At 35.2% G+C, this 26,355-nt stretch overlaps 3 protein-coding genes across 3 annotated transcripts in view; 1 reads left to right on the top strand and 2 right to left on the bottom strand.

Moving 5' to 3' along the window:
• The window catches only part of LOC134540145 (lachesin-like), a 306,225-nt gene that overhangs the window by 242,483 nt on the left and 37,387 nt on the right, over positions 1–26,355 (top strand). The gene's annotated exons all lie outside the window — the stretch shown is intronic.
• LOC134540068 (uncharacterized) lies at positions 180–4,621 on the bottom strand. The gene is made up of 4 exons (XM_063382527.1): positions 4,509–4,621; positions 3,181–3,321; positions 2,132–2,218; positions 180–1,573 (listed from the first exon to the last, which is right to left on the bottom strand). The coding sequence occupies exons 2-4, from the start codon at positions 3,311–3,313 to the stop codon at positions 1,437–1,439; spliced, it is 357 nt and encodes a 118-aa protein (XP_063238597.1). The 5' UTR covers positions 3,314–3,321; positions 4,509–4,621; the 3' UTR covers positions 180–1,436.
• On the bottom strand, positions 11,867–16,915 carry LOC134540067 (uncharacterized). The gene is made up of 4 exons (XM_063382526.1): positions 16,797–16,915; positions 14,847–14,986; positions 14,025–14,120; positions 11,867–12,653 (listed from the first exon to the last, which is right to left on the bottom strand). Exons 2-4 carry the CDS (start codon positions 14,974–14,976, stop codon positions 12,427–12,429), a joined length of 453 nt encoding a protein of 150 aa, XP_063238596.1. The 5' UTR covers positions 14,977–14,986; positions 16,797–16,915; the 3' UTR covers positions 11,867–12,426.

The raw sequence follows: 26,355 nt of genomic DNA, 5'->3' as shown, positions 1-26,355 counted from the left end.
CAGAGGTAGGTCGGTCATTGACCCCACCACAGCCTGAAGCCTGTCCCAGCTCCACCATTTACACTCTACTCAAGTTAATATCACAACAAAAAAAAAATACCTTTAATTTAATAGTCAGAAAATTGTGTTAAAACGAAAAAGGCGTCAAGGTTTTTTAAATTATTTGGCTCTTCAAAGCATTAAAAACTAGGCTTTATATTAAATTGTTTTTCAAAGAAACAGTTACAGTCAAATAGATACATTAAAAAAAATTACCTGAACCATTTTAACATTATAACACTAAGATAATACATGTATATTTCTTTGTTTTTTTTAATAAACGAAAATAAACAAATGGACTCCATACATATGTCGGACTTAAAGTTGTGGCATACATGATAATGAACAACCTGGCACTATGAATAAATTAATTGAATAGTAATATAAACAAACATTGTTGTCAGTTGGGGGAAAAAAAATTAGTTAAAGGAAATAGGTAAGTTTTCTTTAGGAAGTGACAGGAAATGCAGATCAGATAGCTTGTATCCCAGTTTGCCTCGTTGTTGAATGACACGTAACCGTAAACGGATCTCATGAAACGGTGTTTCTACAGTTGGAGACGGACCTACGGATTAGCTCAGCAATGCTGAACTCTTCCGTTTGCGTTGCTCCGTACGACCAACTGTAGCCGATTGTTTGGTAGCCATGTTGGTTTATGTTCTAAATACTTTAAAAATAGTCACAAGTACAAGAATACCTTGGTGTTCATATCATAACTTTGTTGTGTGTGTCTATTTTAATTGGCAATTCAGACCGTGCTATGATCTCTTATAATATTGTTTTTTTAATTCGATTAGTATTTTGTTAACCTCGAAATACAACCATCTTTGGTTGCAACCTTTTTTTACGTCTCCGTGCATTGTGGAAGAGGGGCAGACGCGATAGTTAAAGTGTGACCGGGAGATCCGTCTCTGGTTACGTGTCGTTGAAGAATGTGCGTTGATGTTACAGTCGCCAGCGTTACACTTGTGCGGGTTATAAAAGAGGGGGAGGGAAGCGGAAAGGATCTGGCCGCGAGCCAATCCGGATGGAGCACGCCTAAGAAGGGTGCCAGGCGATTGGCCGCGCCGGCACTGGCTGAACAAGCGCGGTTTCCAGAAGGGGGGGCGTTGGGGGTGACAGCCCCTCCCGAGACCAATTTTATTGATCATTGTATATTTATGTTTGCTTAAATGTTTAATTTTCATATGTTAAACTTTTATCTCATCAAAAAGTTGCATAGAGCTGCTAAGGTTCTGTATTTGACACCTGTAATTTGTAAATAATATTCCAAGGCCAATATCTGACAAGTTTCATTTTTTCTTTTTTGCAACCGCGACTTTTCTTCGTGCGATAGCCCCTCCCGAAAAGTCGTCCTGAAGCCGCCGTTGTGGCTGAACGGCGGGGCTGGCCGGCTCCTACTGGGGCGCCAGGTGTCGACGGCTGCCGACCTCGTCGTTCTCCGGGCAGCAGTGGTAGTCGGGCGGGTAGTCTTCGGGGAAGGTCAACACGCCGCATCCCTCCGACGATATAGACCGCGGCGCGGCGCGCGAGCCTGCGGCACAGCACGGACAGCCTGTGGCGAGACGGACACAGAGTCCTTCGACGCGGACATGCGGACGGTCGTTGTCCGACAAGACCCAGAGGCGGCCCGTCGGTGCGAGGAATATCCCCTTCGGAAGGCCTTTGTCCGAAACACACATGTTGCTACAACCTCCACAACAGCAATATAAAAAATTTGATTTATTTGTCCATTTTCGTCATTTCAAATTAACAATTTATTTAAAACAATGATTTGATTTCAGTTTATTTCTATAACTAATCGGTTTTGATTATATTCAAACAAATTATTTAAATTAAATTTTGCAAACCTGTAAATAATATTTGAAAATTAACAAGTATGCAATTTTTCATAGATGTTTTCTTATGACGTTATCACGTAAAATTATCGTCCGTAAACCGACTTTACAGACAACCCCCCTTTTTTTTCTTCTGAAACGTCACTTATCACCACCGTGCAATCGGGGTGTTTACTTCCACAATGCTTTGAATATGGATCTTCTTGGCTAGAGATTTTTTCGTCAGACCGTTTCTAACCGAAGTGGGCACTCACCGTCTGGATATATCGGGCAGCAGAGGTACCGCTGCGGGTCGCCAGGCCGGGTTTTGTAGACGCAATTTATCCCGTTCCTGTTCACTCCTGGGAACAAGTTTGAACAACTCTCTGACGAAGGACACACTGCTATTATTATTGGCTCTCGCACACGGCCCACCAGTTGTGTCAGTCATTTAAAAAAAATACTATATAAAAATGTTAATGTACCAATCAGATAGCACTACAGTACACAGGTAGCAATGTTTAAAATATCAAAATATCTGTTGAATTTTCTGGCTTTAAACATTTTGAATACACTAGTAACCTAGGTAGTAAACACGTATTGCTTTGTAAAGAGAACCTCATGCGCCATCTTTATCACCTGTAAAAAAATCCTTCTAGGATCCATTTACAGAAAAAATTTTAATGAGGGTACTGACTGATAACTCAACGACAATAGTGTCTTATCCAGGACCTAATGAGGTAATTCTCTCAGGATTCCCTACTAATAAATTATTACTGTAAATACATAATAGTGTGAGGAATAACTTTAAACTCACTGTTCATACGTTTGTGATTTAAATCATGAACACATTTTGACTGCTATTTCAGTTTAAAAATATTGTGCTGCTTATAATTAACTATCAACATAAAATAAACTTTGAAGAGTAGCATACATGCTTGAGATATATTAACATAATATATAACATTAGGAATGAATAAAATATAAAAAAATAATATACATTTTTTAAATTTATTGTATGTGGATCTTCTTGTCTGTTTGTTAATATACTAAAACTTGGGGCTAAAATTATTAAAAATTGCTTGATAATAGCACTATATTGATTTACGTAATATTTAGGTAAATTTTTATCCTGAAAAGTTACATTTTTCAACCATATTCACAATAAATAAATTATTTTCACGCGTCGGTCGAAAACATTTCACAATTAATTACAAATTACACGTGAACTAAGTCTCTGGTGTTTCATATCTTACACCATTGAAGTAACTCTCTATAGTTCTGACTTATTTCTAGTGTATCAAATTAACTGTAATATAAATACCTAAGTCATCATAGTAGTCATATTGCGTGTACTGACGTTGATGAGGCACTCCATACGGTCTTCTGGCTGTACCAGAAGTGGAGGCCACGCACAACAGCAAGGCGGCAAGTGCCGTGATAACCTGCGGCTGCATGCTGCTTCCTGTCGACAGAACAGGCATTCGAGCACAGTGGAGTCATTGAAGGTCCATTCCTAGGAATATACACACCTGTCATGGCGACTCCGTGTTTGATTTCGTATCACCCTACCATCAATTCATACCTCTAACATAATACGATGTAAGGACAAAGCAAATTGTATTTGTTTTCTTTCTTTCTGAAAACTATATTGTTTAAATTATTAAATATAAAAAATAAACTATAGATGCTGCATGCTTGACGAATCAGTAATTGAAACTTTTTTTTCATTTGCAGTACATTTTAACTTTTAAAAACAATCGGTAGAGAAATGTGAAAAATATTCAAGTTTAATATATTGTTTTGTATCAATGGCTATCAAGATATATAGGTTTATCACCTGTGAATAGTTTTTTATTCTGCCATTGACAGAAGTATGGTGCTAAAAGAAACTTGAATTCAGTTTTATTTAGTGCTTCTAGGTCGTAGGATGATTATGTGTTGAAGTAGACCAAAGATTTCTAAAACGCACTTAAATTCACGGAAATACTGACCGTCCTATTGTGTTATATCCATGTTGTTGGCTTGCTCGGTCATGTTTGTGGCATGTGCAGCTGAAGTCAGTCAAACAAGGCAGTTTCATTTATTGCTACAGTCCATTTGTCGACTTCAGGCGATTCAAGCATGAATTTACAAATTGTCCAATAGAAAGGCACAATTGGAGGCTGTGTATGTGCTGGTTGGCTATTAAACAAACAATTACTTCTTTAATTTTCAACTGGAACATAGTTTATATCATTAAATTTCTTAATTTTTTCGGGTTTTTTAGTTTGTATTAACCTACAAAATTTATATATTCCCAACATTTTTTTTTACTGCCTTTCGAAATATAAACGACCACGAAAACAAAAAGAATAGCAAGAAAACCATGTGAAAAATACTGTTGTAGCATATATTTCTTAGTATTAACATCTCAGCATAAATTATTTAAGTGATTAGGTTCGCAATGTCAAAAGTATTTGACGAGTTCAAATGTACTAAAAAATCGTATGGTGTAACTGACTAAGTCTTCAGCTTTAGGCTGTGTTCAATTATGTATTAAAAAAGATTTTATAAACAGGAATTTTATGTCAATATAGCTTTGTAAAATTTTCTGGAGTCGCCTCTTGTAGAAGCGAGAGGCGAAACAAAAGCATTAAGATGTCCACTCACCAGTTGTTTCCAGCGAAGCGTTGTGTCTACTGGCTTGGTCGTTGCTACGAGTACTTCCTTATATACTGCTAGCTCATTATTTTTACGGGCTACATAAACGTTTAACAAGATGTTCATACCGTGCTTGTGGTAGTTTTAGATAAGTTTTATCTCTCACTCAATGTGAAACTAAATATTCTTTCCTTTCAGTAAAAGAGCCAATTTCAATACCTACGCATTAAGTTACCCTGCAGGGAGAAAAGAGTGAAGTAATGAATTCCGTGTAGGTTTTAAATTAACACCTTTTTTTAGAGGCAAGTAATCTTTATGACATTGAACGAATATACTTAGCTTGATTATTATATATACAGGAACTGTAAAATTTGATAGCATTGGTTATAAAAAAAAAATATTTTTAGTCTTTCCAGGTCGAGTTGCGTAAAGGTGGTATCAGTGGCGTAACTATAGGTTTTCCTGCGCTTATGGCATAACAGCAAAATATTATCTTGCATATGTTTCTTTTATGTATAAAATTTTAGTCAAATTATTTCTACTCCTATGTAATTGTTAATAATTATTAAAATGAAAATATAAAAAGACATTGTACAATTTTTTATTTTATATAATTATGTAGTAGTTTGTGTTTCGAAAACCGGGATATTTGATTAATGACCTCAAAAACTTTTAGTCTACTTAAAAATACTTTAATTCGAATTAAAGACACAAAAATTTCCCATAACTTAACTTCAAACTGAAAACAATTGGAAGGAAAATTAAGGACGAATTTGAATGAAAAATAAAGGAAACGAGTCTTTCAATACTCGCCACTGTTGTGCAAACATGTAACCTCGGTAACAAGAACATTCATGTGATATCGTTAAAAATACTAGTAATACTAAACTCAAACACCTAAATTTCAGTATAATTTCTAAAAAAAAATAATAATAATGCTGAGCATGATCTAAATGTATGAAAAAAAATTCTTTTTATAGAAAAGTGCTAGTTTTTTTTTTTAACCTAACTATAATTCTGTTTAACAATATGGTACTATTGAAATTTCTGGGCTACCCGAACAACAGGATTACCAAACGCTTCGCATACAAACGCCTCAAAGCTGAACCTGTGACATTTCCCCCTAGACCACCTGAGTTATCTGCGCCTGCATTTTTTAGGTTATACTATTTATAGGCATTTAGGTTGAAGTTAGAGTATGCGCCATAAAAACAATGAAATAAGCGCACATTACTCAAAGAAAATTTAACAGTCTGCAAGTCCATGTACATGAATGAATAAACTGATGCTAAAGCCACGAGCTGAAGTCGTCAATATGGCGGACACACGTGTGGCAACTTACACCTGTTTATATTAACTTTCGTGAACCTCTGCGGATGTACTCAGCTTATTGGAGGGGTCAAAGAAAACTTAATAGTGGGGAAAATATACTACATTTTGTAAACTTTAATAGGTATAACAAGATATAAAAATAAAATTTAAAATACATATATTTACTAGCCAGAAAAAATTGTCTTGGAACAAACATGGCTTCAAAGATATTTAGTTTACTTTTCTAAATAATTTCCAAACTCGTCTCTTTATGTAGTATTTTTCAAACTTAAAGTTGCAGTACAATATATACATTAAAAAAATAAACACAAACGTTTTGAAACACTTATTATTATATGTATAAAAATTTGTTGCGCCTCTAAAATATGATGAAATCTGCGCTATCACTACATTTCAGTGTTAACTAAGAGTTGTTATAAGAGGTCTCTAATGTACTTTAACAGTTGTGATTTTTTACTTTTCGTCCCTATAAAATACACTATAAAGTATTAAAGGATAGTGTAGTCTTATTATAAAGAATTTTTTTTAAGCTATGCGTGGTGTAAATTCTGAGATATTTGCGAAAGCATAATATATGGATGTATCACTCGGGTAGGCAATCTTTTCGAGATTTCTGATGGGAAGCCTTCTTTTCACAGACGAGAGAGCCACAACCCGAATTTCCCCGAAGTTCATTTTTTTTTTTTCCGTATCTTGAATGTAGCTATCCTAACCAAATAAACCGTCTACAATGTTTTCAAGTATTTATAATGTAGCAAACCTAACCTAATTGACCATTAGTATCATTTTATCAACACCGCCATACCTATATATTTATTTACAATGAACAAAAAAAACCGAAGATGCACGATCAGGCGTTTGGCTCTCTCGTCTGTGAAAAAAAAGGATTCTCATTTCTGATACTTCCACAGTTGGCAACACCGTTTTTACACATATCCGTTCCAACAGACTTCCTCGCGAAATTACTCCTACCAAATTCCGTAACCTGAGAGCTAAGATGTCTACACATAAAAAATAATTTAGATACTTTAATAAGCAAGAACAAGCATTTAGATGCTACGAGAATCAAGACTGGCAAAATTGTTATACTCGCCAGTGATGAAATGAATGTCAGTTTTTAGCCATTCGCGAATGCGAATGTCAATATCTCTCGCCGATATTCTCGAATGCGAATGCGAATATTCAGTTTTTAAATCCTGTGTTGGCGCGACTGACGCTCGTCCTAGAGTGCACTGCCGGTACTACCGGTGAAGCCTGCACTCATTTATCACCGTTTGCCTCTTGATTCCGAGAACTGCCGAACTGATCCGAAATAAGCCGATCGTTTGTTTGTTTATGTAACGACAGATCTAAAACAGGATCAAGTGAATTTTGAGGTTATATTGTGATCAGTGATTTGTTAAGATGAATAAATAGAATTATATTGAAATATTGAGTTATTTAACACTTTACGATGCTGAACGAGTTAGATGCAAGATGTGTTGCAATGAATATTCGCGAAAAGGAAGAACAACAGCGGCTATGGGATATCATTTGAAGTCTATGCATGAAACCAAGTTTTGTGAATTGGACAAATTTGTAAAAGAGAAAACAGGACGCGGTTAAAACACTTGCTTTGTGATATTATTCCCAAAAAAGTTATAAATATGATATTAAACAGATGTCGTTTCAGGAAGGTGTCGAAAAAAACGAAACAGTGAGATGAAAAATCTGTAAAGTCTTTAACAGTTGATCATTCAATAAGTCTTCGCAGGATGACTTGCCATTTAATTTTGTGGAATGCGTTGGATTTCAAAGACATAAAGTATCTGTGTCCATCATATTAATTAGAATCTCGTCAGTATTTTATTTCATTTATCTGCCAAAAATTATACGATAAAGTACCTAAGCCAAAAAATACTGATTGTTGAAGTCATTTGAAAAAAGTAATTTTCTAGCGTCATGTGGTTGGATTCTTGTTCTGGAGTTTCGCTGCTGAGTTTTATTTGCAAGAGATTACAGAATAATTTGAGAGGAAATAATTGCGTTAAAAGCAGAGGTGTTTAAGTACAGTTGCCATAGTGGAGAAAATAGTTGTCATAAAAATAGAATTTATCTCATTATCATGGGAATCACCTCAAAGGAAATGTGCAATGTATAGTTTGGGGTGCAAGACCAAAGTTTAATAAAGCCATTTTCTTATAAAATGTTCAATATATTTAAGGAAATTCGGGTGGGTACTGGGTACCAAGTTGAAAATATATTTTAAACGCAAAAGTGTTAATTAAGAGAGCTGAAAATTTATCTAGGAGCACATTATAATATAATGATTGCAAAAATAATAATATTATAAGAAAAAAAAACCTCATTATTTTATTTATTTATTCAAAACAATGTTGTCAATTTCCCCGTTCTACTCCGAGCATGAGGCAGAATGGGGTGGTAAGGAAAGCAATTATAAAAACTTAAATACTACTGGAAATGAAGAAAAAAACATTTTTCTCTATATTATTTAATTTTAAGTGCATTTATAGGTTTAACTACATTTTTCATCGGTTGTGACTTTTTCTTAAGCCTATTCACAAAATAAACACACTAGCACAGCCTCATCATTTTCGCTATCATTTCTTGCACAGGAACATGTGTGCCCATTTTTTGCACAAGGAACAAGCGACACTGAGTTCGAGTGAAATTCACCGAAATATAAACATTCACAGTCATAACTATCCTCAGAATCACTTTCGTTAGTTTTGGGTACGCTCTTCAGCTCCTTTTTTTGACGTCAATACGTCTTTAAAATTGCTTCCATAGTGGGAAGCAATTAAAAAAACGAATGATAACAAAATCGGGGGATACAGTTTGGTGTTGCAGCTATGTACATATCTGTCATCTCCATCCAAAATTTAATTACTACACTGGATAGCTAAAGGATCAAAGAATTCGTTACGCTAAGTGAGGACTGTGACGCATCGCGCGTGGTGGAGGGAGAAGTGCCACCATTTTGAGGTAATTTTGCTGCGTTTAGAGATTTCCATTTAGTATAAGTAACTTTTGACTCGGAGAAACCACGACGTTCGTTAGAGTTTCAATTGTCAGCTCTCGTCAAAATCTATCGATTGCATATATAAAACATTAGTGTAAAATAATCACAGTGAATATAACTGGTGTTAAAATAAAAAAAAATGATTAAACATTCATAAAATAGCGTATTTTATATTTTTTATAGAAAATATTACCTGTTACGTACATGTATTCACGTAAAACACACGGCCGTGTCCATGACACAGTCACACCCCATTTTTTGTTTCTTTATTTTCAGCCCATGGCTTTTGCACCAGAGGTTGCTTCGAGTATGCGAGCAGATTAAGTAGATTGTCTCTTAAGTAATCCATTGACCCAATCTTGACCTGCTATTCCATTTTTAAATCTATGACCAATGCCATTTCTTACAGCCAACTGATAAGATTAGCTACGCCAGTCTTTCATTGTAAGACCGAAAAAACCTAGCCTCCAGAGTGGATGATCATAGAATAACTTACATAAATGCGTTTTTTATATTTCCCAGCAGTTTTCTCAATATTGTAATCAGGGTTTTCCCTTCGTTTTCAACGTGTCTTTCCAAAGTTTACTGGGGAACATCAAATTGGTTCGAAGCCTTCAAATACCTAGATTGGCCAGAAATAAGCACCTCGACAGCATTATTTATTGCCAATTTATTTATTTTTTCTTATAGTCTCAGACTATTCGAAATAAAATAAATATTAGGGGCTCACTTAAAACGATATCTTGGTTAAAAACATTGCGGGTCAGAATGGGATACTTCCCCATTCCTCCCCACCCGTTCTGCCCCAGGGACTAATTTCAGATTAACGAAAAATATACGTAAACAAACTTCTTCATACATGAACCTAAAAACAATTAGACGTACTTCAAGCTTGCTCTAACTATAGTTGTAACGTAATCAAGTAAGCATACCTTACCTTGGTCACGTATACCACATCATCAGAAGTTGCAGTACAGAAGCAAAAAAAAAAAAAATCGCACCACGAAAATTTCACGTACCAACACTCAATTAAACTAGACTAACATGGCTGACATATTCGAGCGATAACGGGTTGGTCTAGTTCTACGTATTTTCGCTCTCTAGCAGCACCTTCTTGACACCGAAAAAGTCTAAATAATTCTGCCCCAGTATCTCATTGTGCTCCGAGTTCCCCTAATGTGCTTCACGCAAAAAAAAAGTCAAAGTGTTTAAAAAAATAGGAATTTAAGTGCAATAAACTGTCGCTGCTTACCATAGCAAAATACAAAAAGATGGCTCCACATTTTCATCTTTCAAATGCAGCTTAAGGTGAGCTTGCAACTGTACAGCAAAGGCTTAGTAAAAAAAAAAACCTCAATATTATACAAGAGTGAAGCTCTAGAAGGAACTGCACGTTTTCAAAGTATATTTTTCGATTTAGTATTTACGCATCCGCAAATAATAATTTTCCTCAACTGGCTTCTAAATAGTGCATGACTATAGAAAAAAAGTATTGGTTTATTAAGACCATTTGAAGAAGTAACCAACGAATTAAGTGCAGCAAATGTTTCCGTATTATAAGTGATTCCGTTAATCGCCACTTTGGAAAGAATTCTTAATGATCTTGATTCAGACGATAAATATATTGATGATATGATGGTGATTTGAAAACAGGAGCTCAATCGATAATTTTCAGTATAAAAAAGGAATTAGTTATTGTCACGGCGACTTTCACTGACACAAGATTAAAAAATCGAATTTTTCAAAAACATGTCGACTAAAGACTGTATCATACAGCATACTTATTTTATATTTGCTTGGAGAATGTCAAACAAACGCACCTTTAAGTTCAAGTGTTCGAATGCAAAGCGAAGCAGATTAAATTAAACTGAAGTATCTGGATCAACTAAACTGGTATCTTTTAGAACAGCCATGACTTTATTTATGGACACCAGTGTCAGTGAAGGAAAAGATAAATGTTCTATTTAAAATGGTTATCCAAATCCTGTTCAGCTTTTGATTCGAAAAAAAATGTTACAGAATACTATTAGTAGAAAACGCATGAAAAAAAATATCGACCCTCTTCATGGAGGAAGTTGAATAAGTAGAAGCACGGGCTTATTTTTTCCTATAGCAAGGAAGTATTTATTCGCAAGAAAATATTTATTCTCACCACTAACGAGTATTTCTAGATAATGTTTGTTCAGTGTTCCTGGGCTTCTTTATACACAGCATCGAAACAGACTCAAAATAGGAAACACTTCGTAGCTTTTGTTTTTGAAGTTCTACTGGGGTTTGATTATTAAATTGTTGTTGGAAATTTAAAAATAACGAAAAGAGAATAATACAATATTTGTTTATTTTTGTCAATTTTTATTATTTTTTTAATAAATTGTTTTTATAATACTAAAAATAAAAGTATTGGCATAAACTTCAGTAAGAAAAATATTTTTTTTGTTTGTTTAAATAATTTTTTTAATATCCTAAACAAAGTTAAAATTTAAAAAAAAATTAAAATAATGTGTATGTAAAGAGTGTTTATAATTAATTTAAGAAAATATTATGGTTTTGTTAGTTTAGATTATATATATTTTTTTTGTTTTCTAGTGAAAATTTGATTTTTTACAATACCAAATCTGACATTTATTACCTTTACCTAATGTTAAAATGTTGGCTGATGAAATTTATAACTGCAATGTTACCTAAGTGAAAAAATTAAGTTTTGTTAATAAAGGAGTAATAAAAATGCTATTATAATAAAAATGCTAGGAAATTCATATATTTGGTTTTTAATTAATTTTATTTTCAAATTTAAAAAAAAAATTCTGATATACATGTTCTCAAAATATTCGCATAAATTTTGCAAATGTGTTGTCGAATATTTGTAAAATCAGTAATACTTAACATTCTCTTCATCACATAAAAAAAAAGCGAGAAGTTTGTCAGAATCGCTCTGCCAGAGCATCATAATTTGTAATTCACACTTCACATAACAAAAAAAATGGTAAATGCAATAAAAAAAATTCAGACGGTGTTACGTGTATTATATTGTTTATTTACTCCTCAAATAAAACAACACGGGTTCTGCACACGTGTCTCGCTTATGAATTTATGCCTAGCAAAAAAAACAAAACAAAGTGGAATATATTAATCAATCGAGTGGTCCTGCTGTGAAGAAAAAGAACAGTAATATGAAGAAATACTTGTTGCTTGTCGAAAGGAGTAGGTGGTTAGTTGAGGAAGTGTTAGTGAGAGAGTTGGTACACGGATCTCGCACCTCGGTTGTCGAGTAGTGTGGGAAGAGGGGATAGAGTTGGGGAGGAGACAGGGGGGAGGGTTGGAGAGGGGATAGAGTGGGGGGAGATAGAGAAGAGAGGGGCGTGGTAGAGGGTTTAGAGAGGGGAGGGTGAAAGGGGGAGAGGGTTGGAGAGGGGATAGAGTGGGGGGAGATATTGAAGAGAGGGGCGTGGTAGAGTGGTAAGGGTGGGGAGGGGATAGAGGGGAAGAGGGTTGGAGAGGAGATAGCGGAGGAGGGGGTAGAGGGGAAGAGAGGGGATAGCATGAGGAGGGGAGATAGGGGAGAGAGAGCGGACACTAGACATGGCGGACAGGGTATTGGGCCGGGGGAGGGTGGTTCCAGACGGGTGGTGGCGGGGGCATGGTCACGGCCGGAGGGACGGGGGCGGGCGCCGGGGGAAGAAGCCGCGAGCCCTGCTGGCCGCCCAGGTCCGCGGAGATGCTGGTGGCGCAGCAGTAGTAGTCCACCGGGTCGTAGGGGAAGTTCTTCACCCCGCAGCGCACCATCACGAGACCCCGATGACCTGCGGACACGCGCGACGTCATCGATAAAAATAAGTTCATCAATAGAATTTCCAACATATTTGACGCACGAATGGAGTTACAGTTACAGCCATGGCGTACAGAAAAAAAAAATTATATAAGTTAATGTTTGATCAACAGAAAGCTGGAACATTTGATATCCGACCATAGGACAAATAGCAAACCATGTGATATAATATTCTGAACCAAAACATTTTTCACAGATTTCCAAGCCGTTGAATAACGAAACCTATCGTGTAGGTCATTCTGAACTATTATTGACACGGCTCGTCCAACAAATTCTTCTGATCCAAAACATCAAGCATTCAAATAATATTTAACTGCTGATGGAACACGTTTCGCACCATATCATTTTGTTCCTGATTAAGTATAACTTGCGATTTCTTTAATCTTTCAGGAGAATTATTCGTGTATTTGTTTAACACTCCAGTTGCCGTGTTTATCTTCTCTTTCAATGGTCCTTCATATTATTATTTTTTTCCTTACACTGTCTAACCCTGTGTTCACAGAGGGATCCAAAGTCTTAGTTACAAGTTTCTAAATTACAAGTTCCAATATTCCTTTGGCTCTACGTTCAACTTTCTACTTTAGATCCTTAAACTGCCTGCCAGCGGCGGCGCGCGACACAAACAGGATAAAAATCGTTAGTTTTGACACCTTGTTATTTTTATACATTTGCCACACAGTCCACGGCCTCATCTAAGAAGCCATGCCCTGGAGCTGGTTTAGTGGATTTATGTACACTTCAATTTATGTAGAACGATGCGTTGTTTAGAAATTATCTAGGGATATTCGTAAACTTACGGCTATCTTCGTAAATGTACGGATAGCTGAGTTCACTTACTTTAAACATGAATCCAAAAGAATATATTAGGTATATTAACAAAACTAAAAAAACTCGTTAAGTCTACTGTAATAACACTCTCCTTTTGTCCATGTGTGTGTTTACCATTGTTTAGAAAGAAACGTACAACTCGGTAGTCAAAATACGGCGTACTTTCTACGAATATTCGGTTAGTTGAAATCAAGAATAACTTTTCGTTTATTTGAGTTAAATTCTTCGTAGGAAAAAAAGCCGTACATTTACTGTATTTTTTATCAGTTTAGGCGTATCGACTCGTCACCATCCGGTTCAATGGAGACGACAGGTTTAGTATGAGAATGTAGCGTTGATGAAATGTAATGCTGGGAATAAGGGAGAATCCAGGGGAAATATTAAAAAAAAACTTACACAAACAAACATCTGTCCCTGAATCACTCGCGAACTATAAAGGCACGAAGGCTTCGAATCTGGATCTCCTTGGTGGGGGGCAGTTTCCATCTGACCTTCCTCCGCCGACGCGGGCACTCACCGTACGGCGGACTAGAAGATAGCGGGCAGCAGTAGTAGGTCTGCGGGTCGCCAGGCAGGGTTTTGTGGCTGCATTGCATCGACAGCGCGTTCATATCTGGGAACATGTTAGAAACACTGCACTGACGAAGGCCATGCCGCTCAAACGCCATCTTGGTGGATTTTAAAAAAAAAGGGGGGGGGGGGGGGGGAGGTTGTCTGAAAAGTCGGTTTACAGACGATAATTTTACGTGATGGACGCCGGCTACACGCACGAAAATGCATGACTCATTGTCACGTTCCGCCTGAGCCGAGCGTGCAAGAACCGGCCAACCACCGTGCGAGAAAATCTTCCGTAATATCCAACAGGTTAAGGCGGGCTTTTTTTAAAAAACTTGATTTATTCAACCAATTTCGTCATTTCAAATTAACAATTTATAGACATTGATTTGATTTCAGTTTATTTCTAGAACTAATTGTTCGTGATTATACTTGAAAAAATTATTTAAATTAAATTTTCAATAACTGTAAATAATATAAGAAAATTAAAAAAGTATGCAATTTTTCGTCAATGTTTTCTTAGGACGTTATCACGTAAAATTATCGTCCGTAAACCGACTTTAAAGACAAACCCCCCTTTTTTTTTTTTGAAGTTATAGGTACTTGTAATGCGACTTCCAACAAGGTTGCGTTAAACGTTTAACGCTACCATGGAAAATTATTTGCATGCAATTAAAAACTATTTTTTAATTTTGCCAAAGAAGTATAACTTCTCACGCGCGTACCTAAGTACACGCTCCTTCTTTTGTAAGTGTGCCAGATCAGCCGTTGCACGCATACAAACCTGCGCCACCGAAGTAATTGGGGTAGTCCGGGCTCTGGAGGTATCGTCGCGCCCCGTGAGTTCTGCGGCCGGCGACCGAGGCTAGCAGCAGCAGCCACGAGGAGAGCAGAATCATGACGCGGGTCTGCATGTCGCGCACCCTGCCACATTCCAGCACAGCGAGTCCATTCCTGTCCACGTCCTTGGAGGTACACGGGCCTGCTCGGCCCCCACTACCGAGTCGCATCTCTCAACATGATCTCATGCACGTGGCAGGTGCGTGACCTCTCCAAACAATCTCCACAAAGCCCTCGCAAAATCATAGCTGTACACCAATTACCTACCCCCTCACAAGACTTTTTTTTTCCACAGAGATTACAAAAAAGAATAAATCGCGAAATCTGGTGACATAATATTTTCAACCAATCAAAAAAAAATACCTTTGAAAAAACATCAGCCAATCATAGTGCATGGCAACAGCACTTCAACTAACTCCAGAATCCTTTCTCGTGGTTATTGAATTTCTCTCTCTTTCTCTCTCTCTCTCTCTCTCATTTTTATACAACTGGCCAAATATTGCATCAGCTTGTTCAACCAAAGAATCATGGAAAACAAACAAAAATTATGTGAACGCTCATTAATGAACAAAGCAAAAACAAGTCATCCTTAAAAAAGTACGTAAAAGCACATTAAAACGTATCTAACTATATAAATAGGTAAAAATTTGCTGTCGCACCGGTGTTGAAAAGAGTTATGCGGCGTGAGTATCGACTAAATATGGGCGCCACCGCGTTGTTTAAGGGCACGTTCAAGGGAGAAACGTGTTAATCAAAATTACAATTTTTAAAATTTTTTTTTAATGAAAATTATACTATAAGGTGCTGTCTGTTCGATGAAGTGTTTTTGCCCAGTATAGAAATTAGTCTTCAAATCTGCGGAAAAATAAAGTGGAAAAATATCTGTGTTTCATTTATTGTTTTGTCTCGATGGGTGATAAAAAATATAATATATATTGGTTTCTCACTCCAATTAGTTCTTTAGTCTATCATCGACAGAAGTCTATAATTTCTCCAGGTCGTAGGTTGATGAAATCTTGAAGTTGATGTAAGATTTTGACAACGCACTATAATTTACTGAATTGTATTCAGGCTAAGGCTCAGTAATGGCGCGTATGACGAAGCATTAGCTCCTAGCACAAGGCTCGAGACGAGTGTGAAATCACAACGTGAATAAGCTCAACTGAAAACGAACTGTGGCGCATTCTTAGCCCTGGACTCTGACATGCTTATTGTGTTCTCGCCATGTTTCCTGGCTTTTTTCGGCCATTTTTGGTGGCAAGTGTGGCTGGAGTTGGAGTTAAACAAGGCAGCTTGTTTTATTGGTATAGTCCGTTTGTCGTGTTCGAGCGAGCCAAGAATGAATTTACAAATTGTTAGTTAGAAAGGCACATGGAGGTTGTGTATGTGCTGGTAGACAATTTTAACTCACACGTACCTCTTTGTCAACTGCAAATATTTTATTACTGTACATTATTTAATGTTTTAAATTTTTTGTTTTTGCTTTTAAATTTGAGTACCCTAAAAAAATATTTTTTTTTCAAAAATTAATTTTCAACTGTCTGACGAAATTCTAACAAAAATATAGGGATAGAATGATAGTCGTGTGAAAAAGTTCACGGTAGAGCATTATAATTCTTAATACTAACAACTCAGTCGGATTACTTTACGTGAGTATGTTTGCAATTTGAAAATTCTTTGACGAGTACATAGTTATTGAATTTGTTTGGTGTTACTGACTTTCAAGACTTCAAGCTGTGTTTTGTTAATGATTGAAAAACTTTGCAAAAAATTCACTAACCTTGTGTCAACATAGGTTTTGTAAAACATTTTTCGAGTCCACACATGGCAGGTTAAGACTCTTACTGTTTTAGAAGCGATAGGCCAAAACAAAAGAATTACAATGTCCACTCACCAACTATTTCCAGCGACGTAATGACTGCTATCTGGGTCGTTGCTACTTCCTTATATACTGCTTGCTAGTTCAAATTGTTTACGGTCTTCATAAACGTTTAAACGAGATGTTCGTATCGTGCTTGTAAAAAGATTTTGTTCCGTTTTACTGTTTATTCAACGTGAAATTTTGCACGCTGACATCTGAGTAAAAGAGGCAAATACGACACCTGCGCATTATCGGGTTCCAGGTCGATTAGCTTCCAAGTGATAGCAGACACATCACTAGGTTTTCCTGCAATAAACTAACCAGCATCACTACATAGTATAAAACAAAGTCGCTTCCCGCTGTCTGTCTGTCCCTATGTATGCTTAGATCTTTAAAACTACGCAACGGATTTTGATGCGTTTTTTTACGTAGATAGAGTGATTCAAGAGGAAGGTTTATATGTATAATACATGCATAATATAGTAGAGAAACACTGATAATTTTAGAGGTTTCTAATGTGATGTCGTAAATACACTTTTTTTTTTTGCGCTTACATTGGAAACGCTGGCTGAACCCTACGAGATCGATCATGTTGTTGATAATTGTTAATTATCTTTTGTTTTTAGTCGAAAGAATAGTAAGTTAAATATTTTTATTTAATTATCGAAAATCTAAGTTCAAAAAAGAACTTAATAGAATAGGTATTTTTGTTGTTGATATTTGTTGATTATCTTTTGTTTTTAGTCTATATTTATATTTACAATTAGTATATTTAGTATCAGAATTGCACCCGTGCACATTAATATATTAATATATCAAATTATTAATATTAATAAAGAGTGAAATCAAAATTTTAGTAGAATTTGTGTGGTTATTTATTCTATTAGCTTTTAACTACACACTTGTAGTCTGCAAAAAAAATTCATGTGTCCATCTTGCGCTCCCTCTATCCGAGTGCCAGGCAGAGACTGCCTTCCCCCCCCCCCCCCCCGCCCTCATTTAAAGATCCGCTCCTGAGTGGTAGTTTACACCTCTGAATCCAAGATATTTTATTAGAAAAGGGCTTCCCTAAACTTTCAATCTGATTGAAAATTTTTTAATTTGAAATTATATATATATATATATAGATGTTGGTATGTATGGCGTCGATAAACTCCGACACCGTTTGACCGATTGCCATGAAAGTTGGCACATCGAAGTGCTTTTTCATGGAGAATGTTATATGCTATCCATTTTTGTAACTCGCCGCTAGATGACATGCAGCGCATCTACTTCTAAACCGTTCAACCGATCGTCATGGGTAAACAGAAAATCATAGGTCATAGACATACAAATAGCAATTGTGTGTCATTTCTCTATGCCCACCACACTGTAATATAGCGCTATCCATTTTGCTTTAACTTGCGGACAATATATAACCCTGTGTTCAGTTTAATTCAGCAGTGACATGTAAATGTGTCCTATAACTCAACATGAAGCCGAGAACAGTTTATAGGACGGTTAATGACGGTTCTGAATCAAAAGATTCTAAAAAAATTGTTTTGTAGTTTTTTAGTTAGAGATTTTTTTCTTTAAACTATACCATACTTAGACTACAAATTTCCATATTTTACTATTCTATGGTTTTGTTACACAGTACTCAAAAGTCCTGCTACTAGTAAGAATCAAAAATACAATCACTCATGCTAGACGTTTGGAGGAAATAAAATCTTTGCATGAATTGCACGGCAAACTTTTTTAAAGGAATGGATTTGAATATTTATACTGTGAAAATAAAGGCACTTTTATGCTAAATTGATAAATTATTTTCAAATATTACGTATTCAAGCAAGTTTTAAAAATGGTACAAAATTTACAAAATATTTTAAAGATAATGGAATATTTATAATGTTTTTTTCAAAATGAACTATTAAAAATTAATTTTTCTCCTGAATTACATATCTGTAATTTAAATCCCAATGCTAGAATTCAAACAATACCCAGGCCTGTGGGAAACAGTTTGTTCATATATTTTAATTTAATAAAATAATTTCAATCATAATTATTTTTATTTCGAAATTCACAGAATGTGTCTCTCTTACGTCGAAAGGCTTCACCGTCTGTATCACACTGACTAATCGAGCTGTAAATAGTTTTCAGAAATTATTACTTCAATACGAAAATTTACTCAACCCATTGATTTCTTAGAAAATTCTTACCAACTTTTGAGAATATCTCACCAATATATTTCCATGACACGATTTTTGAAAACAAACTCGCCACTTTCTAACTGTGATAGCTATAGAAAAAAAGTGTAGTTTAGTTTTGTGTAATGTTCCAATAATAATTATAGTTTAAATACTGTAATGATAAAGGTAATTTGGTCTCAAATAATACGTTGTTGCAATAACTGGCACGTTTGTTTGCTTCTAGGTTAAAAGGAAAATATTTTTTTAAAGGTTTCAAATGTTCACTCAGTTCTCAAGAATTATACGTATGTATTCAACTCCAAATGTTTTTGACATACCAACAGTAAAACTTGTGAGGATACTTTTTATTTGCAATATGTAACTGTCTTTTCCTGGATCTTTTTTTGTGAAGCTATGGACATAAGCACATAAATTTTATATCATTAAAATATAAACTCAAATTTTTCCTGATTACTAAACTGAGAGATATACATACAAGACCATTTGAGTGTTAAAAGACAGTTGTTGTTATTGTATGATTTCAGAAATCTATTCAGGAAAAACCGATTAAAAAATAAATGGTAAAGTTTTTTATGGTACAATATATAACATATTACCAATCGAGTAACAATGTCATTGAATTTTTAGTATATATATATATATATACATATATATATATATATATATATATATATATACTAGCTGCAGTACCCGGCGTTGCCCAAGCTGAACACAGGGTGAAGGGGACTTTTTACGAAATCAGATGTAGACAGTAATATTGTCTTCTTCGTTTGAATGTCAAGTGTGCAAAATAATTTATATCACTTTCAGATCCCGACAGACGTTGTTCTGCCAGTGGTCTGTATGTAGTCTAGACTCTATAAAGCACTATAGAAAAAAGCTTAAAAATAAGAGATTACTAATATTGAAATGATTTCATTATCTAGCTAATGCTCGGCATGCATTGCAATGCCTCATTCAGTTTTGTTTTGTAATATGTTTGAATTAGTTACACATATACAAATTATTTATCAATCTCTCTAAATATACATATTTCTCTATCTACATCTATATAAATCTATGTATCTCTCTATCTCTATTTATCTCTTTATATCTACATATATACATATATGACTCCCACTATCTCTATCTATTCTATATATAAATATATAATACTCAATACATCTATATATCTCTTTATCTAACCCATATCATTCCCTATACCTCGCTCTATCTCAACTATCTCTCTGTCTCTCTCTATCTCATTCTATATATATATATATAATCACTCTATCTCTGTCTCTATTTATATTTAAATAAATTGTGTCATTTGTGTGCACTTATACAACAAAACAGACGAAATTCCGCTATATAATATGAAATAAACACATTTTTTGAAAGGATTTGTGCTCCAACTATTGCAAAATAGTTATACCGTCTCAGAAACCTTCACGGGCATGCGCATAACAATTCACCAAAATTCCATCGCAATCGGATGAATGGTTTTTAGGAACGCATACGGCACAAACAAACGAAAATTAAAGACATGACAAACGCATTAAACGATGGTGCGTTTAAAATTCAAGGCAACTAACTCTATCTATTGACGAAGTTATGAACAAAACTGTTATGAGCGCCTTTATTTTGCTAGCCGCTGCGAGCTCCACTAAGCGGGCTGGTCTCACCAAATAGAGAAAATATGAATTTGCCAGGCCTTACTATGTGTATGATCGTGTGGCAGACATAGAGAAATGACACTCACTCACTATTTGTATGTCTATGACCTATGATTTTTTTCTGTTACAAAATGAAATTATCACCTTTTCACTCCCTTAGGGATGGAATTTCATATTATTATGTGGTCTATGTGTTAATCCAGGTAATGAGCTCGCTGTAGGCGGGGAAGGTTATTCAAGTGTTAATTGATCAGCTATCGACCAGAGTTGAAAAATATAAAATTCTATTAAAAATTATGGGTTGGTGATAGAAGGGTGAACATTTAGGGTTGTATGTATTTTTTAATGCCACATTATAAAAAACTTTAAAAAAAATTTTGTCAAAAAATTTTAAAGAAAATGTTAGGGGTGGACAACCCTTATCACTTAGGGGTATGAAAAATAGATAGTAGCCGATTTTCAGACCTACTGAATATGCATACAAAATTTGATAAAAATCGGTCAAGCCGTTTCGGAGGAGTATGGTAACTAACACTGTGACACGAGAATTTTATATATAAGATATATATATATATTTAACAACTAGGGAACGTACGCAGGCCATTCTATTGTTGTGAGATTAATAAAACAGAAACAAAATATATTTTATTCGCTATTATAGTTACCTTTCATGAACCATAATGGTAAATAATCTAAACAGTGCACATCACATGAAAATTTTGATTTTTACTACATGGAAAGGATAAAAGAAGGTTTATTGTGACAAAATAATTATTGTTGCATTTTTATTATCATTTTTAAAAATACTATAACACGTGTGTTTACGTTACTACTCACAAAAGTATTTTCTGTACTTTTACAAAAGATTCCTTTGGAAACCAGTTGCCAATAAGCTTGTCATACTACAAGAAAGATATTGTAACTTTGTTCAACACATGGCTATGGTTATTTTTGCATGTATGACATGCATTTTTCGAGATAATACTAAGTAACTGTTTCTTACAGCATTGGTGCATGATTTTATATTTAAATTTATGTTTCATTCAAGCCAACTGTTTTTCAGCTCTAGAAAAGATAATCGGTTATTTAATAATCAAACTTAATTTTTTGTATCATGGTTATTTATGTGCTAAGTTAATACTGTAAAACTTTTCAGGGAACGGTTTACAAATGACTTTAACTAATGTAGGTACTGGGACAACACAAAGACGCCAGAGTAGGAATCCGAACCCAGAATTACTGTGCAAACTATTTTGCAGTGAGTGATACAGATTGTTTGTGCGAATATGACGATTTACAAATACCTGTAATTTCCCACGAATATTTTTTTTCCGTTAACAAAAACCATATTACAGTGTAGTTACCAACTGAGCGAGTTGTCGCAGTGAATTCACACCCGAGAGGATCCGTGTTTACGTTCCCGTTCAGACATTCTGATTAAAAGAAAATAGCCATTCATGGGGACTGTCAACAGAAGTGAGAACTCAAAACTTTGTTTTTAAATGTATAATATGACATCATTTCTACGTCAAATGTACGTAAGGAAATGATTTTGGTATTATATCAGTACGATGTCAGCATGATAGGTATCATTTATCCTTACATCATTTTTTAGTCACAACAGATATCAGTGGTATGTAAAAATTACGTAAAAATTCACTACCTAGCTATGACTTGCCAGTGATGTCAGACCTGGGTCATGTATTCACGTGGTCAAATTAAGTTCACTTACTGCTACTACAGCATGTCGGTGATGTGAGCTCACAAGATTTTACCCATCCAAAAAAGAGACCGACACGCACATGATACAGTCGAGTATATACAATGTATTAGTGTACCTATATATGCGTAGGCCCTATACATGTACACAGGCCGCTGCGATTCGCCAGTCTGGCTCAACACGTAACTAGCATGTCGGTGACGCGAACCCATAAGTTTTGTCCATACCAAAAATCGCTCAACGTGGCTTAAGAAGTTTTCACTTATAAAAAAAAAACGAAAATAGCACACCAGGATTGCTCAACGAATATTTAACCAGAAGTTCGCCTGAGCGAGTTACAGGTAGATAGTCGGAGGGATATCGAGACTCCTTTGGTTTACTGTACTGGAAAGGTTTTACATGAGCCCAATATGGTTCACCTAAAGATTTAAAATTTATTCAACACGGGTGAATGACACATCAATCATGAACCACTGATTCTCCGACAAGATGTTAGACGCTACACTAGTTAATGATCTGGTTATGGATTTGCACCATACCTGGTAATTAATAAACCAATATGACAATAATTCTCTCTATCAGACGTAAACAAGGTGGCGGCATCGAAGCTGGAGGTCATGACGCCACACTGACAGAAATAATAAATCCATTGGCAAAAGTGGTTGGGGTCAGCCGCCTGGTAATATAGTGGGAGAAGGATATGAGAAAATTTTACTAGCAGCTACAACTGACGGGAAACGAACACAGAAACTCAATTTAAGTATTTTAATAATTTTTTCCTGTTTTTTTTTAAATTCTTTTATAAATATTTTATAAAATTACCCAAACCGGGACAGAACTGAGGACTGCTTGATGAAGACCGACATAATTTTTATCAGTTTATTTTTAAGTTTTAAGAATTTTGTTTAATAAAATTATATTTAGGATTTGTTCGGTAAAAAATGTAATCCATGTGTCATTTTACACTCGAGGTGTCATAATTCAGTCGTCACGATGGTCAAGGTTAATATCATGACCTTATAGGCTTAAATTAATTTTTTTGGTAACTTTAAGCCTCTTTTAGGTCATCTCAAGCCACGGATAATTTTTTATGGATTAAAATAAGAAATTTACTTTCAAAATGGGAAGTTTTCAACGAAATAGGGACATTTTTATTCATTCGGACGATTTTTACGTCGTTTTTGAGGAATTTTGTGGAAATTTTCCCTAAAAATCAAAGATGGCCGATCATTGAACCTGCATCACAACACCACAGCGTTAATCCTGCATACGACTTCTTTATTTTACACTACTAAAAACCACTTGGACGTTACTGGAATTTAAAGTAGAATAATTTACTACCTCTAATCACCATAAAATCGTTTTACTAACATGCGCTTTACCACAACAAGCGAAAGCATTCGCAACTTCCTTGGAATATAGTCTCTGCCGGACTATCGAGAAACAGAACTTGTTCACTTTTAAGGCGATTGGTGCACGGTAAAAAACGGTCACAGGCCCGAAAGCAATGAATTTTGTATCATATGATCATTAAAGAGTCTAGATGCTTATGTGGGTGACTGTTACTATGTAGGGAGGTCAGGAGCTTAGTTCCAGCTCGTCAGTGGCGAGATGGCCTTCATACGGGAAGGGTGTTGCTGGTGGTCGCTCTGCGGCCTGCCATCTAGGAGGAATTAACAGAACCTCGAAGGTTTTATCTCCCTCTTCCTCTAACACACAGCCGATACGGTTCTATCGTGCCCGGAGGAGGGGAAGGTTTAGCAGGTTTTCTCTTTCACTCATCCTTCGCCATGGGGAGGCGGAATGGATTATTTATTTGTTCGCAACTGCGCACGTCATGTGGCTGAGAGCGCACATCTTCTCACTCAACTCACTCGTTCTCTCACACTATTTCAATAAATCTTTTCAAATCTTCAACATCAATACTTTAAACCATTGCGCTTCCTACGGATTAATTATATTTCATGCACGTGCCCGAATTCAGCTGCAAAAAAATAAAACGGGTAGTCAATTTTTTTCTTCAAAAACCTTCCGAAACACTGTGTGTTAAAAAACATTCTGAAAGCCCATTTTTCTAGATAAATGGAAATTCTAAATCACCTATGCCACAAGGAAACATTGTGCTTTAATATTATGTAAAGAAAACACCTCTTAGTTTTATAGTTATGTAAAGGTGGTGTGATATGTTTTAGATGTCGCACCATCTTATCATCCATGTAGAAGAGTTACCCGAAAAGCTAACAAGACTATTGCCATGGAAATTGAAATATGGTTAAGGAAATATTTTTCAAATGTTTGTAAACAGTAAACAACATATAAAAAATCTTATAAATGTAAAATTAAAATACAAACAACCCTATAGCAAATTTAATTTCAATATGAAAAAGTCTACAATAATGTTTACAAGAAACGAAATTGCAATAGCAATACAAAAATATCGCAATTTTGTTACATTGTTAACATATATATTATTTTTAATAAAGGCAATAAAAATGGCATACTCAATATTTGGAATACAATAAATACCTTAAGCCCTACATAATTGCTGCGATATTCACAATAAATGCTTTTCTTAAATATAGTAATTAAAAAAACATCGTAAATAAATTATGAACATACATATTATGGTGAAGGAAAGTGGACACTATCACACTGAAAAATCTTAGAGGGTAGTTTTCCTCATCTTATTTCTTTCTTTGCGTTTTTGGTCTTGTTCGTTAAAATATTTCATGTTCAAATACTTGATACGCATATACGTTCTTGTCCTGACAAAACAGTATATAACTTCTTCTGGATATTTATTTTCAGTAGTTCCTCAAAGAATTTTAGTCAGTGATTCAAAAATCCGCTCTTTTTTGCACAAATTGTTGCCATGAACATTATCAAAACACATTTCAGCGATCTTTATTAATTCCAAAAATTCATTAGTGGGACATTTTAAGTTACCCTTTGATTGTACATGTGTCCAGCTATCGTCCTCCGAATTGAAATCCGTAGTGCCAAGGTCAGGATATTTATTTCTGAAACGATGAGCTATATAGCCAGAAACATATTTCAGCCCTTCAAGAGAAATTTCGTCACTTGAAAGGGACCTGGCCTCTAAATCTAAGTCTATTTCTTCCATGTCAGCAAGATCTATTTCATTTAAAGGTGATTTCTCTTGAAATGTCTTTGTAAAATACATTTCCTTGCACAAAAGTAGTTCTGTAATTTCATTCTGATAAGCACTGTCCTGTTCCATTTCATTTGACGAAAAATCACTTACCAAACACATTTCGTCTGTCTTCTCATCCGTGTTTTTCCGTTCAGCAAAAACTGCTGCAGAATGTTTTCACATTATGTAGTTTATAATTCTGTATCTAAAGTCAATGGGCGACAGATGCGTATTTTGATGTCCCCATACCTCTAATATACGGAGAGAGAAAAAACCACTCTAACACATCTTAGTTCAGTTTAACTGTTAACAAATATTTAGGTTAACAGGTCCTATACATATTTCCGAATGTTTTACTGACTGAGTTATACTGGACATTAATTAAATTGATCGCTGATATTTATACTTTTAAACGAAATTTTGGATTTATCATTTTATGTAAACTCTAATGCGTTAAAAAGTGTAATGCAACACTACACACAGGTAGTGATGTCTAGTGCACTGCCCTATGCACATTAGTTAACAAAAAAATAAAATTAAATATTAATTACTGATAAATAATACCTTGATGTCGTGATACAAGTAACACATGCTTATCTGATATTTATCTCAATTAGAATACGAAATAGGAAGACAAAATAATTAACTGATTTTAAGACTGATTTATTACTTACACAGTACAGTGCATTTTGAAGACAAATGGGTCTTAAGAAGCGAAAATCGTACTCGATTAAAAGATGGTATGGTGTTCGGTATATTAAGGTTTCCCTCAAAGTAACGGTTTCACAATGCTTTTAAGATATTAGTTACATCCCAACATAAGTTTAAAACATTTCTCTTAAGAGTGTGCTTCGTAGCATTAAAAGATGTGCCT

This window comes from Bacillus rossius, chromosome 16 (genome assembly GCF_032445375.1).
Source record: "Bacillus rossius redtenbacheri isolate Brsri chromosome 16, Brsri_v3, whole genome shotgun sequence".
Taxonomy (NCBI): domain Eukaryota; kingdom Metazoa; phylum Arthropoda; class Insecta; order Phasmatodea; family Bacillidae; genus Bacillus; species Bacillus rossius.
The sequence above is the reverse complement of the archived record's forward strand: the minus strand, read 5'-3'. Positions and strand labels throughout refer to the sequence as shown.